The 16,117-nt window shown below is 38.4% G+C and overlaps 1 protein-coding gene across 1 annotated transcript; it reads left to right on the forward strand.

The window, feature by feature from the left end:
* The first annotated feature begins 12,653 nt into the window (after positions 1–12,653).
* Positions 12,654–15,861, forward strand: LOC143859614 (uncharacterized). The gene is made up of 5 exons (XM_077370273.1): positions 12,654–12,962; positions 13,128–14,372; positions 14,490–14,882; positions 15,234–15,635; positions 15,853–15,861. The coding sequence occupies exons 1-5, from the start codon at positions 12,654–12,656 to the stop codon at positions 15,859–15,861; spliced, it is 2,358 nt and encodes a 785-aa protein (XP_077226388.1).
* Positions 15,862–16,117: the final 256 nt, after the last annotated feature.

Here is a 16,117-nt window from a genome sequence, read left to right on the forward strand (position 1 = left end):
GAGCTCATGTTGTCCATGATTTTCAAGAAATTGCATACTTATGTCATATAATGTGAAAAATGCAACTTTGCATTGAATTTGGGACCCCTAAAACATCAAAACCATAAAAAACCCTACTAATCAAAATTTTACATCTCAGCATGAGTGACATTCTCAGTTAACTTCGTCTGGTTTCGGCCGGAAGTGGCCAAAAAATGGCCATTTCTGGCTCATCGCCATTAAAAAGCACAATAGTGTTTTGGTGAGAGTTCGTGCTAAGTTTTGACACTCAAAACATCGTTTATGAAAAAATTTGCTCAAGGGCAAAGTTTTAGGAAATCATTCAAGGAACAACTTTTTATTCATTCCGCTCCGGCCTGATCCAGCGAAAGTGCCCCAAAAATGGCTGACAATCTGCTGTTACAGCAAACACAGTTTTACCAAAAAACTGAAAATTTGAAAGTGATTTTTGACACACCAGACATTGTTTCTGGAAAAATGCACATATTAACAAAGTTTTAGAAAATTTCATGACGAACAACTTTGTCTTCTATGGCTCCGGCCGAATCCTGCCAGAAGCAGCCCAGAAGTTACTCGACGCGATAAATTTTTAAAAACTAAAAACATTCACATTGAATTGCTGAAACTCAAAAAGAGCATAACTCTCTCATCCTTTGGCCAAATTAGGGTCATAATATGCCAAATTGAAGATCTCAGAATGCTCTACAACCCTATATAGTCCATTCCTTTCAGATTTGACCAAAAATTATGAAAAATTAAGAAAAATAAATCTGGACAGCATGTAATTTTGAGGTTTTTCAACATCTTGCTGTGGACTCCGATCCGAGAGAGGCGGGGGGATGAGCCCCCACACGAGTCTCATGATCATCGACGCGAATGGAGAGCTCTACCAAGGAACTCTCGAAAGAAGTGCCTCTCACACATGAGTGGCGATACAAAGGGAGGTACCTCTCAATTCGGGGACTAGCCCAGATTCGAGGCGTACCTTAAACAAAGAAGAGTCGCCATCTAAAGAAGTAGGCCCTGGATCTCATACTATGCTATGTTGCAACGGATAACCAGAGATTATAAAAGAAAGGTTCGTGCCTGGTTACGAATTTGGAAGGTCCGAAGAGCACCTCGCCCGCCCAAGTGCAAGCACCTGGTCTCTTATGCCATTTATTTATTAATTTCGAAGAGTTTTGGGCGAAAGTCATTTGAAATGGGAACGAATATCTCCGAGAAGACATCTATCTAATCATGCATGTCTCAGAGATGAATAATAAACACACACAAAATAAATGAAAGAAGTGTCACCTATGAATATCTAAGTTATGAGTGTCATACCTAATTGGTGTATGAGTTCTGGTGTGCAAACACATGCATGCTACAACTAAATGTATAGGATCTGTACATGAAAGTAAGAAAACATAGCAAAACACAAAACACAAATCAATTCTATACACGACAGGACAAGACAAATCCTAAAACTTTAATGCAGGACTTGACTCGGACCAAGATGGCCGTCCATCCCAGCTGCTCTACGTATCCCGGCCTCGGGAAGAATCGGAGTCAACGTAGTTCGATGACCTATTCTAAACTACGATGCCTAACCATCTAGAACCGCTATCCTAGACTCGATCCACTAGACTCGACTGATTTTTAAAGTTTTTTGCACAATTGTTTAAGTTCATGTGAATTGGCGATTTTTAGGACTCTCTATATGCCTTAACTAATGCAAGTTGATTATCCTTAAGCTAATACAGGTAGGCCCTACATCCTATGTGTAACTAGGTTGTGCATCCTAAAGAAAACCACGGGCTGACTATATGCTTCCTAGTCTAGCCATCAGTTCGACTAAATGTCTAACCGATCAACTCGAGGCCTCCTAACTCTAGGGACACTCACACGACAGGACACACCATATCAATACAAATCAGGACAGACTCCTAACTCTAAGACACCTTAAATACCTAGGACAGACTCCTAACTCTAAAGGAAGATCTTTTTGGAAAGCTTTTGAAGAATTTTTGTATTTTTGGAAGGTTTGAAATGTTTATTTTTAAAGGTTTGGCTGGACTTGGGATATGGATCCCAAGCTGCACTACGTACCTCGTGAAAGAGGATCAAGCCAACGTAGTTCGGAAAAGATTCTCCTAACTACTCTCCTAATAACTCAAATTTTTGAGATTTTTAGTTTTTGAAATATTTTTGTTATTTTTGACACAAGAGGACAGAATCCTATCATCATAAGGGGAGGACAGACTCCTGATATCCCGCAAAGGTTGGACAGCATCCTATGCTTTACGGGGAAAAAGACAGAATCACAACTCTGCAAGGGTTGGACAGCATCCTATACCTTGCAGGAGTGGATAAGATCACATGGCTTGATGAGAGGTTGGACAGAATCCTAACCCCTATGATGATAGGACAGACTCCTGAAACTGAAGGACTGACTCTCTAGTTAAGGAGAGATTCCTATGCTAAGGATTGTCTCTGAAATTAGTAATTCTAAGAAGGAGGTGCTAATGAAACAAAGCCTGTCTCCGAATGATTTGATTTTTTACTGAGACATAGATTGTCTCTTTAAAAATGGGTGGGCTCTAGATGACTCTTTCATTGCCCCTGCAATGATGAAAGGATTAAGCCACCAATAGACCGAATTGGTCTTTTAGTGAGGGTACAACTGTAGACACTCCATTTTGACCGTGCCCTAAACCATCCAATTTTGTGCAAAAACCCCATAAAATCTTTGAGCTAGGGTCCCAAATTTCACCCCGAGCTAGCTTAGGGTCCCATCTAGCTCCCCGCAAAATTTCATCGCAATCCGTGCACGTTTGCCTAGCGAATGAGCCGAGAGAAGATCGTAGTGTAATCCAAAAAGGGGGGCGAATTTATCTTGGAATGGTGCGTGCATTAGCCGAATAGGACACAAATTCATCGTGCGCACATCAAAATTCGCGCAACCGAGCGCTTCATCAAAGTGGAGTGGCAATATCAACACTTACTTTCCCTTATAAATAACCATGTTATCTCATTTTTAAAAAAAAGAAAAAAAGAGAAGAATTCATTTTCTAGAGGGAGAAGCTCTGCGTTTTCTAGAGAGAGAAAACGGATCTCAATCCATCTTCATCTTCTCCGGCTACATTTCTTTCATCGGAAAAAGTTTTCCGGTCGGCCATTAGCAATCTTCGAGCATTTTTTCTGCTGATTTCCTTCTTTTTCAAGCTTGTTCCATTCTCAGCCATGACAAACCCTAGCAAAGCTTCAAAATGGGGAAAATCTATTGCATGAAACCCTAACTCCGGTGAGCTTACCTGAGTTCCGATTTGTTGTGATTCTCCTCGAAATTCACCTTTTTCTTCTTACTAGACATTAGATCTGTTCATTTCTACCTTTATTCAAACCTTAGTTTCATCCTCAAAGCCTTCTTCTCCGAGCGGATCTGGTCGGATTCCGGTCAATTTCCGGCAAAGCTTGATTTCTTTGTGGCCTCATCGTTCTATACCGGATCTTGCAAACATTTCTCCTTTGCCGATCGAAATTTGAAGATAGAAAGATTGAAAGAAGAGTAAAAAAAAAAAAGAAGAAGAAGAGGATTTCCAGTTATCTTTCTTCAGACAAAGGAAGGATAAGAGAAGGAGGGAAATTGTTCACATTAGGTATTTATTTTTACATTGATTTATTTTATTTCTAGATTTAGCCTTGTATCTCTTTAATTAAGTCATAAATAGTTCTTAATGGAAGTCATTTAGCATGATCTGCCTGCTACTCTGTTGTGAAATGTGATTATTATTATTATTTTTTTAATTTATTTATTTATTTATTTTTTGATCATTGTGATATTAATTTGTGTTATATTGCTGATTTGATGATTGTCCTTTTTCATCCGATGAATGTCATCTTATAGATATGGATTACATAGCTGATTTGATAGTTATTTTGTTATCTAATAAAGGCTATTTCATGGATCAAGGTTGTATTACTTATTAATTTAATTAAAATTGATTAATTTTGAGTTTAATGCTTAAGAGTTTAATGTCAGGTTATATAATAAGCATTCGAGCATTTTTTAGTTTTTTTTTTTTTGTGTTTCTTTCACTAATGATCTGCAGTTTTTGGTGTTTCATTTCTGTTTCTTTTCTTTTACACTTAAATCTGGGCATGAGTCTTATTCATTTAATCACTGATTTACACCTTAAGGATTTTTATGACTTGATATCCTTCTTTGATATTCCTAATAGTATTGGTCTTCTTTTGTCTTCAACCCATAATGACAAGGTCTGGATATTTGCATAAATTATTCTCACATGTGTACGTTCAGGAAGATATGATGACATGGTCTGGGCACTTCATGTAGCTTTAGTAACAGCATAAAACTTATTTTGTTATCCTATCAGGTTCAGGGAATTGTATAAAATTTGTTTTATTGTATTATCATATTTAAATAGCCTCACACATTTTCTTGATCATGATAGCCCTCATTTCATTTTTTATATTTGCAGCCCCTCACCCTTATGATTATGGTCAGTCCTTATACTCTTGATGTCCATAACAGCCCTTCCTTATGTTATTAGCAAGAATACTGTCTTATATTAGTATATATACGAAATCATTTTTAAGTACCTCTCTTGTAAGATTTTGAACTTTACTCTGTAAAATAATTAAAAAAAAATCAGGGTGTATTTGATGAATGATTTTCTTGTATGATTACATGGATTAAACAAAGGAGTGAAGTAGACTCAACTATTCATAAAAACAATATAAAAGTCTGTCCAAAGTATTTTTTTAGTGATTTACCTTAAATATATTTTTGTGTGTGAATGGAATTGGATTGCCTAGTGAGAATTATTATAACTCTAGGGTTAATGATTGAGTAGGTTATTTGTGTGCTAAATACATTCTCAATCATATTTGTATGCATCATATTTGTGTGCTAGTTAAACCAATGTTATTCTTGTTCATTGAAATTCCTACATGTTGACTCTAGTTGAAATGGTGGATTCTATTAGCTTATTCTATCTAGGGTACACTTTCTTCCATCATGATTTTTATTTTTTTATTTTTTTTATTTTTTGAAAAATTCCAGACCCTGATTTAATAATTATGTAGATTGTACAAAACAGTTAAGGTTAGAAATGACTGAAATATACATTATTTGGTTTCGATGAAAGTATTTTACTTGAATTTTTCTAAATGATGTGGATCTAAGAAGGTTTTACAAACAAAGAGTTTCTGATATATTATTTGAATTTTATTATGGAGTTATGTGGATATTGCTTTCATTAGAATAAAAAGACTCAACTCTCTAAAGTCATGAAATACTCATATTTAGAAAAATTACCAGAATAGTTATGTTCAGTAATTATGCAAGCCTTGTCATTTTGTTTCTTCATCTGCCAATATTATTGTTTCTCACATTGCATAAGGATCAATTCCAGTATAATTTACAAATGTTATTTTGGTCAATACCATTTGTGTTCAGATGAAGATATCATATCTAACGATTTTGTTGACAAATATTAATAATGAGGTTCTGAAAGGTGCAAGACAAGTTAACCCAGTTAATATTTATAACATGCTATATTAGAAATGACATCAGATGTGTTTGAGTAGTTCTGTTTGAATATCTGTTTAATGTGATTTCACTAGTAGTGTAAGATTTATTTCTTACAAGATGCAAAAGTTATTAGAATTACTTATATAGATATTTATGCCATCATGATAATAAATTTAATAGTGCTATTTCTCTAATGATGAACAACAAACCTGGTTAAGTATAATAAAGAGTAAGAATTATTGGTCACACTGCATTTGATTTTAGTCCTGATTTTGAAATAGTCATTTGATATCAAACAATAATAATTGTGAAGTTTGATTAGATTATCATACTTTTGATTGCAATATTCGATTCTGTTAATGCAATGAACTGAACTATTTTGCTAGTATAATTGCTATGTGATTATAGCATAAGCTTTGATTCTTTATGATAATGTCTCACTGGGTTCTAGTAATTTTATTAAACCAATTAGTTTATATTATGATAAAAAGAATGCATATTATTTGTAAAAAGTTATAAAAATTTTGAAAGAATTTTGCATATAGTGTTTGATGTATTTATCCTCATTACTCTTCGTATTTTGAAATCCCTTGTAGCATCAGAATAACGAAAGCAAAGGTAAATTTTAGACTTGTCTTTTTGTTTAGAAAATTATGAAAAAATTTGAGTGTTGACTGTTTCATTTAGAATTTCTCCCCTCTTCTATTTTAGAAGACTTTCCTAATCTTTTAGACAGCTCTTAGTCATTATAAAGTCCTTCTCATTTCAAGGGCGATGAAGGAGTTATCCTACATAGTCTGAATAGCGCTCCCCTTTTCATTTTTAGGCTTATCCAGCCTTTAGTAAGTCTTAGAATTTTCCCTCTCACACCTTAATAGTGGTAGCCATTTATATTTTGATATTAACAGCATTATTTCACCCTGACAATAGCAAATATCATATTTTTAGATTTAGTTATACTTCGCTGCTTACATATATTAAATGAATGCCTCTTTTAATTTATACTTTGTATAGATTAGAAATATCATTGGAAAAGTTTGTATAAAATATTGAGAATTTATTACTTTTCTTTTATCTTTAGTTTTGAGTTAGATTCTGAAGATAAATGGATTGTTCAGGTGAGATTATATCGAAGCTTATTATACTCATTCCTTTTTATTTAAATAAATTGTTAATAGGAAGAAGGAGATCAGATGACTACTCTATTCGATATTATCGACATGAGTACTGTCTGATCTCAAGGCGGGATTAGAAATATTATCATGTGTATTATGATATCAGATGATTACTTTAGCATCATCTGATTTCATCCCCATATTGGGGTGGTGTTTGTGGTTGGGCATAGAAGTGTTTGATATTGCTTTCTTTCACTTTATTAGGCTATCTAGCGGCTGGTCTGGACTAATTAATGTTATTTATTATTTTACGATTGCTATAGATTGTATTTTTTTTTTATTGAAAATTCTTCTTTGCTTAGCACTTGATTTATTTTTATAAGAATAGAGTGGAATTTGCGATTATTTGGTAGCCTTTTCTTCTCTCTTTGATAGACTAACACAGTCTTATAGATTGCTATTAATTTTCTTTAGATACTAGGATCCCCTTTTCTTGTTGGGCGATGAAGGTGATAGCCCAAGCACATCCTAGGAGACTTACCTAGTCTTGTTAGCATTTTTCTCTATCCTACCTCTATGTCTAGGAGACTTACCCAGTCTCATTTTCTTTCTAAACCTTCTCTTTGTGCGTCTTTTGGTTTTGGGAGAACACCCTACTCGGCTTGGCATCATACCCCTACCCTTATGGGTATTGGGTTGCACATTTGTTGCACCATAGGGCTAAGTAGCTGTCCGGCCCGGCTGGGTGTTTTACCTTTGCCAAATATGCACAAGGTCTCTTTTTCCTTGTTAGCATTTTTCTCTATCCTACCTCTGTGTCTAAGAGACTTACCTAGTCTCATTTTCTTGCTAAACCTCCTCTTTGGTGCGTCTTTTGGTTTTGGGAGAACACCCTACTCGGCTTGGCATCATACCCCTACCCTTATGGGTATTGGGTTGCACATTTGTTGCACCCTAGGGCTAGGTAGCTGTCTGGCCCGGCTGGGTGTTTTACCTTTGCCAAATATGCACAAGGTCTCTTTTTCCTTATTACTTGTTGAGCTTTATCTTAGTTTGATAGTCCACTAGCATAGGAATCCGTCCTTAGTCTAGAGAGTCAATCCTCTTGTTCAAGAATCAAATTCTATCATCATAGGGGTTATGATTCTATCCTACCTCTCATCAAATCATGTGTTTTTCTATCCGCTCCTGCAAGGTATAGGATGCTGTCCAACCCTTGCAGAGCTGTGTTTCTGTTCTTTTCCCTCGCAAAGCATAGGATGCTGTCCAACCTTTGCGGGATATTCAGGAGTCTGTCCTCCCCTTATGATGATAGGATTTGTCCCCCTTGAGTCAAAAACACTTAAAAACAACAAAAACATCTGAAAACCAAAAATCTCAAAAAAATCTTGAGTCATTAGGAAAGTAGTTAGGATTTCTTCTCCGAACTACGTTGGCTTGATCCCTTTCAACAGGGTACGTAGTGCAGCTTGGGATCCACATCCCAAGTCCAGCCAAACCTTTAAAAATAAGCATTTTAAATCTTTCAAAATTACAAAAATCTTTCAAAATATTATTTTTTTCGAAAGGATCTTCCTCTAGAGTTAGGAGGTTGTCCTAGTTAGAGAGTTTTTGAGTCGGGAGTTGCTCCCTCGTTCGTTGTTTGTTTGTTGTGTGTTTTATTTGTTTGTGTTAGAGTTAGGAGTGAGTCCTAGCTAGGAGTTTTACGCCTCCGTCCGGTCAGTTGGCGATCCACATCGCCAATTGATGACTAGGTCTAAGATGCGATAGATCCTACTGTTTTTCTTAGGATATACAGCCTAGCTACACATAGATTATAGGAACCACCTGCATTAGCTTAGGGCTAACCTGCATTTAGTTAGGGCATATAGGGTGTCCTAAAATCTACAATCCATTAGAATTTAAATAATCACACAAGAAGCTTTAAGAACTAGTCCGGTCTTTTAGATCGAGTCTAGGATAGATGTCTAGATGTCTTAGGCATCATAGCTTAGAATAGGTGCGAAGAACTACGTTGCCTTGATTCTCGTGGAGGTGGGGATACGTAGGCTTCTTTGGATGAACATCAGATCATCTAAAGACTCGGGCCTAGGTATAGATTAGAGTCTTAGGGTTGTATGGTATCGAGTCATTTTCTATGTTTTGCAGTGTTTTCTTACTTTATTGCGCAGACCTTATGCTTTTAGCTGTAGCATGCATGTGTTTGCACACCAGAACTTAGACACCAATTTAGGTTTGACATTCATAACCTAGTTATTCTCAGGTGACACTTTTATTTATTTTATGTGTGTTTATTATTCCTCTGAGACATGCATGATTAGATAGACGTCTTCTCGAAGATTTGTGTTCCCATTTCATATGATTTTTGCCCAAAACTCTTCAAAATTATTAAGTAAATGGCATAAGAGACCAGGTGTTTGCACTTGGGCGGATGAGGTGCTCTTTAGACCTTCTGAATTCGTAACCAGGCACGAACCTTATTTTATATCTTTGGTTATCCGTTGCAACAGAGCATAGTATGGGATCCAGGGCCCATTTGCTTTTTTTCCTTGGATGGCGACTCTTCTTTGTTTAAGGTATGCCTCGAATCTGGGCTAGTCCCCGAATCGAGAGGTATCTCACCTTTTATATCGCCACTAATGCTGTGAGAGGCATTCTTCTTTCGAGAGTTCCTTGGTAGAGCTCTCCATTCACGTGGATGATCCTGAGACTGTAGCGTGGGGCTCGCGTCCCTCACCGACTCTCTCGGATCGGGGTCCACAGGCTGGCGACTCTGTTGGGGAATTCTTGGAACATTGCCTAACTCTGTTAAAATGCCATTTGTTATTAATTTTGAAGAATTTTGAGCGAAAATAATTATAAATTGGAATTCAATCGCTTAGAATCCAGGGGCACCAAATAGGTGTTTAAAACAAGGGATTCACACACTGCACAGAGACATACATCATTTTGTTCTTTATTTTCTTTTATTGATTTTATTATAATTGGCTCCACGGGATAGAAACAATGCGTGCCACATGGGATGTCATTACCCTGTTGGTGCTGTTGTATCTATTTCTAAGCTATGCGCTCGTGCTGCACCCGTAAACACTCGGTGCACTTGTGTTTACAGCAGCCGATGAGCAATGAAGCATACTATGTATAGCACTCGGTGCACTTGTGTTATACATACTAAGTATGGATCATATGCATAGTACCTGATTGAGTCCGGAGCTCTACTTTCCTTTTACATATATTATGTACATGAGTATATTTGCTAACCTAGTAAAAACCCAATTAGGACTTGCTTGTACTTATATATGTATTTTATTCATATAGGAGCGAACATGTGTTACTTACACATGTTGGAACCTAGATTTAGGAACCTTATCCTGTGTATAGATTATTGTAACTCACCTTATGTCTTGAGTCAAGTATCTTGACTCTGTTTGGATATATTTAGGGCTGGTGCCCCTGGTTAGGATATATATGTATATATATCTATATATATATATATATATGTATTGAGTTTTTTAGATTAGGGTTCTCCCTTTCTCTCTTTAATTAGAGTTCCTTATTCAATTCAGTGGGTTACATCCACTCATTATCCAGTTTCAGATCTAATCTATGACTCTTACTTGCCTTACCATAGTCATGATCTGTCATTCGATCTTTCAGCTATTGGATTAGACCCTGTGTCACATAGACTCAACTTTGGTCAAGTTTTATCCAATTACCTTCTTCTCATAACACTGTCATTTTGAGATGATTAGTATTCTTGTTCAGAGTGCTACATTACTATTTCTTTTTACCCATATACCCTTTTGTAGCACTGTCATGCTGTCAAATTTTACCTAGAACCTTTTGTGGATAGAGTTAGATAACCATGAGCCTATCTTATCATTGCCTCATGAGTTTACTTTACCCTGACCTCCCTGTATAGCCGTTATGCTGCCGGATTTTATCCAAATCATTTTGAACATGACTGCTAGTCTTTAGAGTCAGTTTGCATTGTTTCGATTCCCATTTTCAGTATCAGTTAGCTTAAAAGTTCACTCTTAATGGGAATCTCTGATTTGATCAATTGCGTTCACGTTTTTTCGTCAGTGACCCATACATGTCATTGTTGGTCATAATCTATTTTGTTATCTTTTTTGGAGGATAACCATTCCTGTGTTGTATCCTAGATTCAATTTGTGCATATATTTGTTGTCTACCTGTTTCGTTTTGAGATCTGGCCGATGGCTTCTTTGCTATCCTCATGACCATGATCTATCATTTTGATCTCCTTGATCGTAAAGTTAGTATTCATCGCCAGACTTAGATCCAGCCTATGACCTACTTCTGTCATTCCATGACTGTGTTCTATTTTCTGATCTGTTGATCATTCTGATCATAGATGAAAAATCCATTGTCACCAATCGTATCCTTCCTATATAAATGATTGGCAAATTATTCTTATCATTTGCAAGGTCCTTCTTGTTCCTTCATAATCTCTATCTTATCTGAATGTCAGGTTCAATCATGTCGAATAATATGTTGAAGATTTGGATAAATGAAGTCATCAGAACCCTTCCGCGTGAGCATGAGCGAAGCATGATCGATCGATTCATAAGCACGTTCAATTACTTGAGCGTATCTGGTATAAATTGGAAATTTCTTCAGGAAGTTGCAAAGCTTTGGGATCCCATTCTTCATGTGTTTCGATTCGGTTCCTTTGAACTTTGCCCAATCTTTGAAGATTGGTGCGCCTTGCTAGAGATCACATCTGAAGGACTCTGGATTCAACCTGCAAACATAAACTCTTCTAATTCCCTCTTTTGCGGGTTATTCAAAAATGATATCGTTGATGCCTTACCTTGCTTCAAAGGCACGCATGTAGAGGTCCATATCCTTATTGAAATTTTTTCTAAAAACACTGACCCTACTAACTCCCGTTTCCAAAGCTGTCGGCGTAGTGCCTTAATCTTTGGAGTTTTTGCTCGCCATGTCATTCGTGGCGACCCCCGTGTTGCCCCATTGGCTTTGCTGGGTATAGTAGACCAGATTAACAAAGGAAGAAATCCTATTCCTACTATGTTAGCAGAAACTATCTTAGGACTAGATCGTATTGATCCTTCAAAAGTCCAAAATAGTTTCTATGGGTGTGCTAAACTGCTTTATTTGTGGCTTTGTGAAAAGCTTACTATTCTTAAGCCACAAAATTCCATTAAGTATACCCTTAAGGATCATTCGTCATGGCAATCAATGGCCAACCAACCCCAATCCATTGACGAATGGCACCATTGGTTGCAGCATGTAGACCATGACCAACTTCACATGGTGAGTCATTCATGCCTTCAGGTCATTACTAGTACTTACCCATATTCCTTTGTATATCTTATGGGTTTGGAAAAATCAACCTTCTACGCACCCATGCGTTTGCTTTACCAGATTACGGGAAAGCCATATCCTCCCAGAATCGTAACCCCTCCCCTTTGCGAGAAGCTTACTCCTGATCTCATCCAGTCTATTGTAACTGCCTGGAGAAACAAAGTTATTAGTCAGAGATTTGCTCTATCGTCTAAGATCGAGCGGAATGATTTTTCAGAAGAACCCGAGGGAAAGAGAGCCCGTATCGAAAGACCTTGAAGACCTTATCATATTTTTGTCGTATTGATTTCTTCAATTACCATTTGTTTATCTAATTGAAATCAAAGACTGATGTTTTCATCAATTGTAATCCCAAATTTCTTATCAATGAAAGTGTGTTTTCTGTTTCTCTTGTCATTATTTGATGAGAATAGTTTATCTCAATTATCAAATTTTTAATCTAGTGTTCATATTTCCATTACAGGATTCTTGATTGAGCAGTCATTGCTCCTAAGAAAATCCTTGTTTCAAAATCAACCTGGTCCCGTCAGTCCGCTGATTCCAGGCTGAGTCGTTTTTCTTCCTCACCAATTTCTTTTACCTCCCCTGCATTACCTTTCTCCAATCTCCAGGAAATCCCTTCGTCCGTCCAATTTACTCCTGAACAGATGGTTGAATCTGCAAACACTATAGCTGAGATGAGTGAGATAATGAAGGTTATGCTCCAGCAAATGAATAACATGAATGAGGAGATAGCCCGTCTGAAAAATGATAGAGAATCTACCTCCAAAGAGCATGTGGCTCAGCACCCTTCTGTTTTACCTCCTCCCCCTCCTGCAATGGCCCGGCCTGCTGTTTTAAATGTCGAAGACGATATTGATGATGAGCAGTATGCAGAAGAGAATTGCCATCCTAATCTGGATAGAGCCAATGAGGGCACAGCGATGGCGGACAGAATGGATATGTTGGCCCGAGAGGTGGAAAACATAAAATTTCAAGGCCCGAAAAAGTTGAACATGGCCGATTTTATGTTGTATCCAGGAGTCACATTGCCTCCTAGATTCAAAGTTCCGGACATGGATAAATACGATGGGACCGGGTGTCCTCGAAGCCATCTAATGTCGGTTCTTCCGCTTTAACAGCAGCATGGTCTATCTCCGGAGCAAGTTGCTCTCTTATTTCCCCGATCTTTGGTCGGAGTGGCTAAAAAGTGGTTCTTGAGTTTAAAGTCTGAAGAGATCAGAACTTTAGAGAATATTGCAAATAGGTTTGTCGAACAATTCTCCATGGAGGAGGGGATCGATGTGACCAAAAGAGATCTCAAAGCGCTGAAGCAAGGTCACAATGAAACTTTTACTTCCTTCATCCGCAGATGGAGAAGGAAAGCAGCACAAATGACTCATCGTCTGTCAGATGAGGATCAAATCAAGATTGTGGTGAAAAATTTGTCGCCGCAATATTATCATCATATGGCTATTCAGTATTTCCTCGATTTCAATCATCTCATTAAGACTGGGACTCAGATAGAAGATGCATTGGCTAAAGGCCTGAGATCTAGAGTATCGTCTGATGTCAGAGAGGGGAAGCGACCTGTGATGGCGCCGAAGGAAGTACATAATGTCAATTATGTCAGGCCCCCACCCAGGGTAATCACTGAAGTGAGAAGGCCGCCGATGGAGCAGAAGCCTCCTCGTCATTTTGATCCCCTTCCATATTCTTTATCTGTGGCTTTGAAGAAGTTGTTAAAAGACAGGAAGATCAAGCTGCCTGACATTAAGCCTCCTCCCAACCCGTTGCCGAGATCCTGGAGAGAGGATCAGTTCTGTGATTATCATCGTAACACTGGCCATATTACTGATAGGTGTTTAGCTTTGAAACACCAAATACAGAACATGATTGATAGGAAGGAGCTGTCAATAGAGTTACCAAATGTAACCAGAAACCCCCTTCCTACGCATGCAATGCCGCCTCCGCCTTCAGTCAATGTCATTTGCGCTGAAGAGTCTGTCATTGATCCTGCTTCCTTCATATTCGCTATTGAATCTGAAGAGACCTATGTCTGGAAATTTGAAGAAGAAGATCAGTGGGCAGAATCCGAAAGGCCATATGTATTATCCTGGAACGAGCCTGATGTGGCTGGGCCATCAAACCAGTCATATGTTTTCCAGTGTGAGGATGAAGAGAAAGAATCCGAATCTCTGTACGTCTTAAGGGTGAGTGATGATGAGGAAAAAGAGATACAAACCCCATACATCCTTAAGATAGATGATGAAGATCTGTTGCTCTTGAACGATCAATGCGATGAGCTCCGCCACGTCACACGTGGTGGACGAGTCTTCAAACCAGCTGAGCTCAGAGTTGAAAATCCCGCTGAAGTTGCAAGAGGGGTTGGCAGTCAGAAGCAGAAGCAAAGACTTGATGAAGAGGAAGATAACCTGCTGAATCAGCTTAAGAAAACCCAAGCTAATGTTTCTATCTGGGGTTTACTGATGGCATCGCCGAAGCATAGACAGGTTGTACTTCGTGAGCTGAACTCGTCCCAAGTATCTGTTGAAATTACTCCAGATGAGTTGGTCGGTCTGGTAGCCATGACCAAAGCTTCAAAAGCCTTGTCTTTCTCAGACGAGGATTTGCCGTCAGAAGGAAAGGACCATACTCGTCCTCTCAAAATCACCATATTGTGCAACAGAAAGAAAGTATCAGAGGTGTTAGTAGACAATGGGTCGGCTCTGAATGTATGTCCTTTGAGTACTGCCACTACTCTGGGGTTTGGGCCTGAAGACTTCATTCCGTCTGAGCAGGGTATACTAGCATATGATGGAACCCGAAGGGATGTAATTGGAACATTGGCTACTGAGATTGTCATCGGAGGAGAAACCTTTGACATTGAATTCCAAGTATTGGATATCAAGACTTCCTTTTGTCTCTTGCTTGGTCGACCTTGGTTGCATAAGGTTGGAGTTATCCCTTCCACACTTCATCAAAAACTAAAATTCATTCGAAACAATCGGGTGATCACAGTCAAGGGAGATCCCGAGCCAGAAGTCGGACAAATATCTCAAGAGCTTGTTACTGAAAACACAAGAGATATCAGTCTGACAGGATTTTCAGTGGAAGTTTCAGCTATCACTATGAAAGAGGCTATGAGTGACGAAATTATGTTTCTCTCTAGCACCAATACTCGGGTAGTCAAGATGATGCGCCGATTTGGATATCTCCCAGGGGCAGGTTTGGGAAAGAATATGCAGGGTCTGACTGAGCGGCCAGAGTTAAAAGCATCTGACGGGTTGTTTGGGTTGGGATACAAGCCAACTCGCAAAGAGGTGCAAGAAATGAGATCTTATATGTTCAAATGGGCTGAATGCCGCCGCAAGGGTTTAGAGTTTCCAATGGGACCGTTCAGTATGATCATGAATGGAAGATTCCGGAAAGAGGGAGCTGATTGCCCTTATCACGGTTTTTCAGAGCCATGGTACGATGAGAATGGGGTAAAGCTGCCAGGTCTTGAGATCTTCTTCGCAGATGAACTACCAGCAGAATTTTACAGTAAGCAGATTGCAGAGTCAGTTGTGACAGAGGAATCAGACTTAGACTGGGTTGAGAACTTCGAACCGGAACTCTTGAATTCTTTGTTTCAGACCGAGGCACCAGTCATTGCTATGATTGGAAGAGATGCACCTTTTCTGAACCCAGAGGACTATATCACCCCAGCCGAGGGACCTCTGGATAACTGGACGTCACAGGTTATACCCCATGTAGTCCTTCAGTATATTCCAGTCCCTTCAAAAGAGTCAGTTGTTTCAAAGTATGTGTCAGTTTCTGAGTCCGTCCCAGAGTCTGTCATTTCTAACTTTTCTTTTGATGCAGGTACTGTAGAGGTCGTGTCTACCTCTGGAGTGGGTGATGAGTCTATCCTTGGTGGCGTTGAGTCCGAGTCTGAGGGCGTATTCATTGATTCTTTGGCTGTACATGTTTCTAGTTGTGTCGATACTGATGTCGACTTATTTTTTCATCCTGTTTTAGAGTCTGTAACGCCTGATGTGGGCAAGTCATCTGATGTAATCATTGATTCTGATGAAATAAAAGACTCTTTTGCTTATATTCCTGTACTTGTCTCTTCTGCTGATTCTGC

This window comes from Tasmannia lanceolata, unplaced genomic scaffold (genome assembly GCF_043159265.1).
Source record: "Tasmannia lanceolata isolate RefF3 unplaced genomic scaffold, GAP_Taslan_0.1 ptg000035l, whole genome shotgun sequence".
In the NCBI taxonomy this organism is placed as follows: domain Eukaryota; kingdom Viridiplantae; phylum Streptophyta; class Magnoliopsida; order Canellales; family Winteraceae; genus Tasmannia; species Tasmannia lanceolata.

Bases quoted from the DNA above. Each gene is read 5' to 3' on its own strand.
- LOC143859614 (XM_077370273.1), top strand. From the start codon at position 12,654: ATGGTTGAATCTGCAAACACTATAGCTGAGATGAGTGAGATAATGAAG. The intron at 14,373-14,489 runs GTTGGCAGTCAG...GCATCGCCGAAG, and splicing joins CCGCTGAAGTTGCAAGAGGG to CATAGACAGGTTGTACTTCG. The intron at 14,883-15,233 runs GTATTGGATATC...AAGAATATGCAG, and splicing joins CCTTTGACATTGAATTCCAA to GGTCTGACTGAGCGGCCAGA.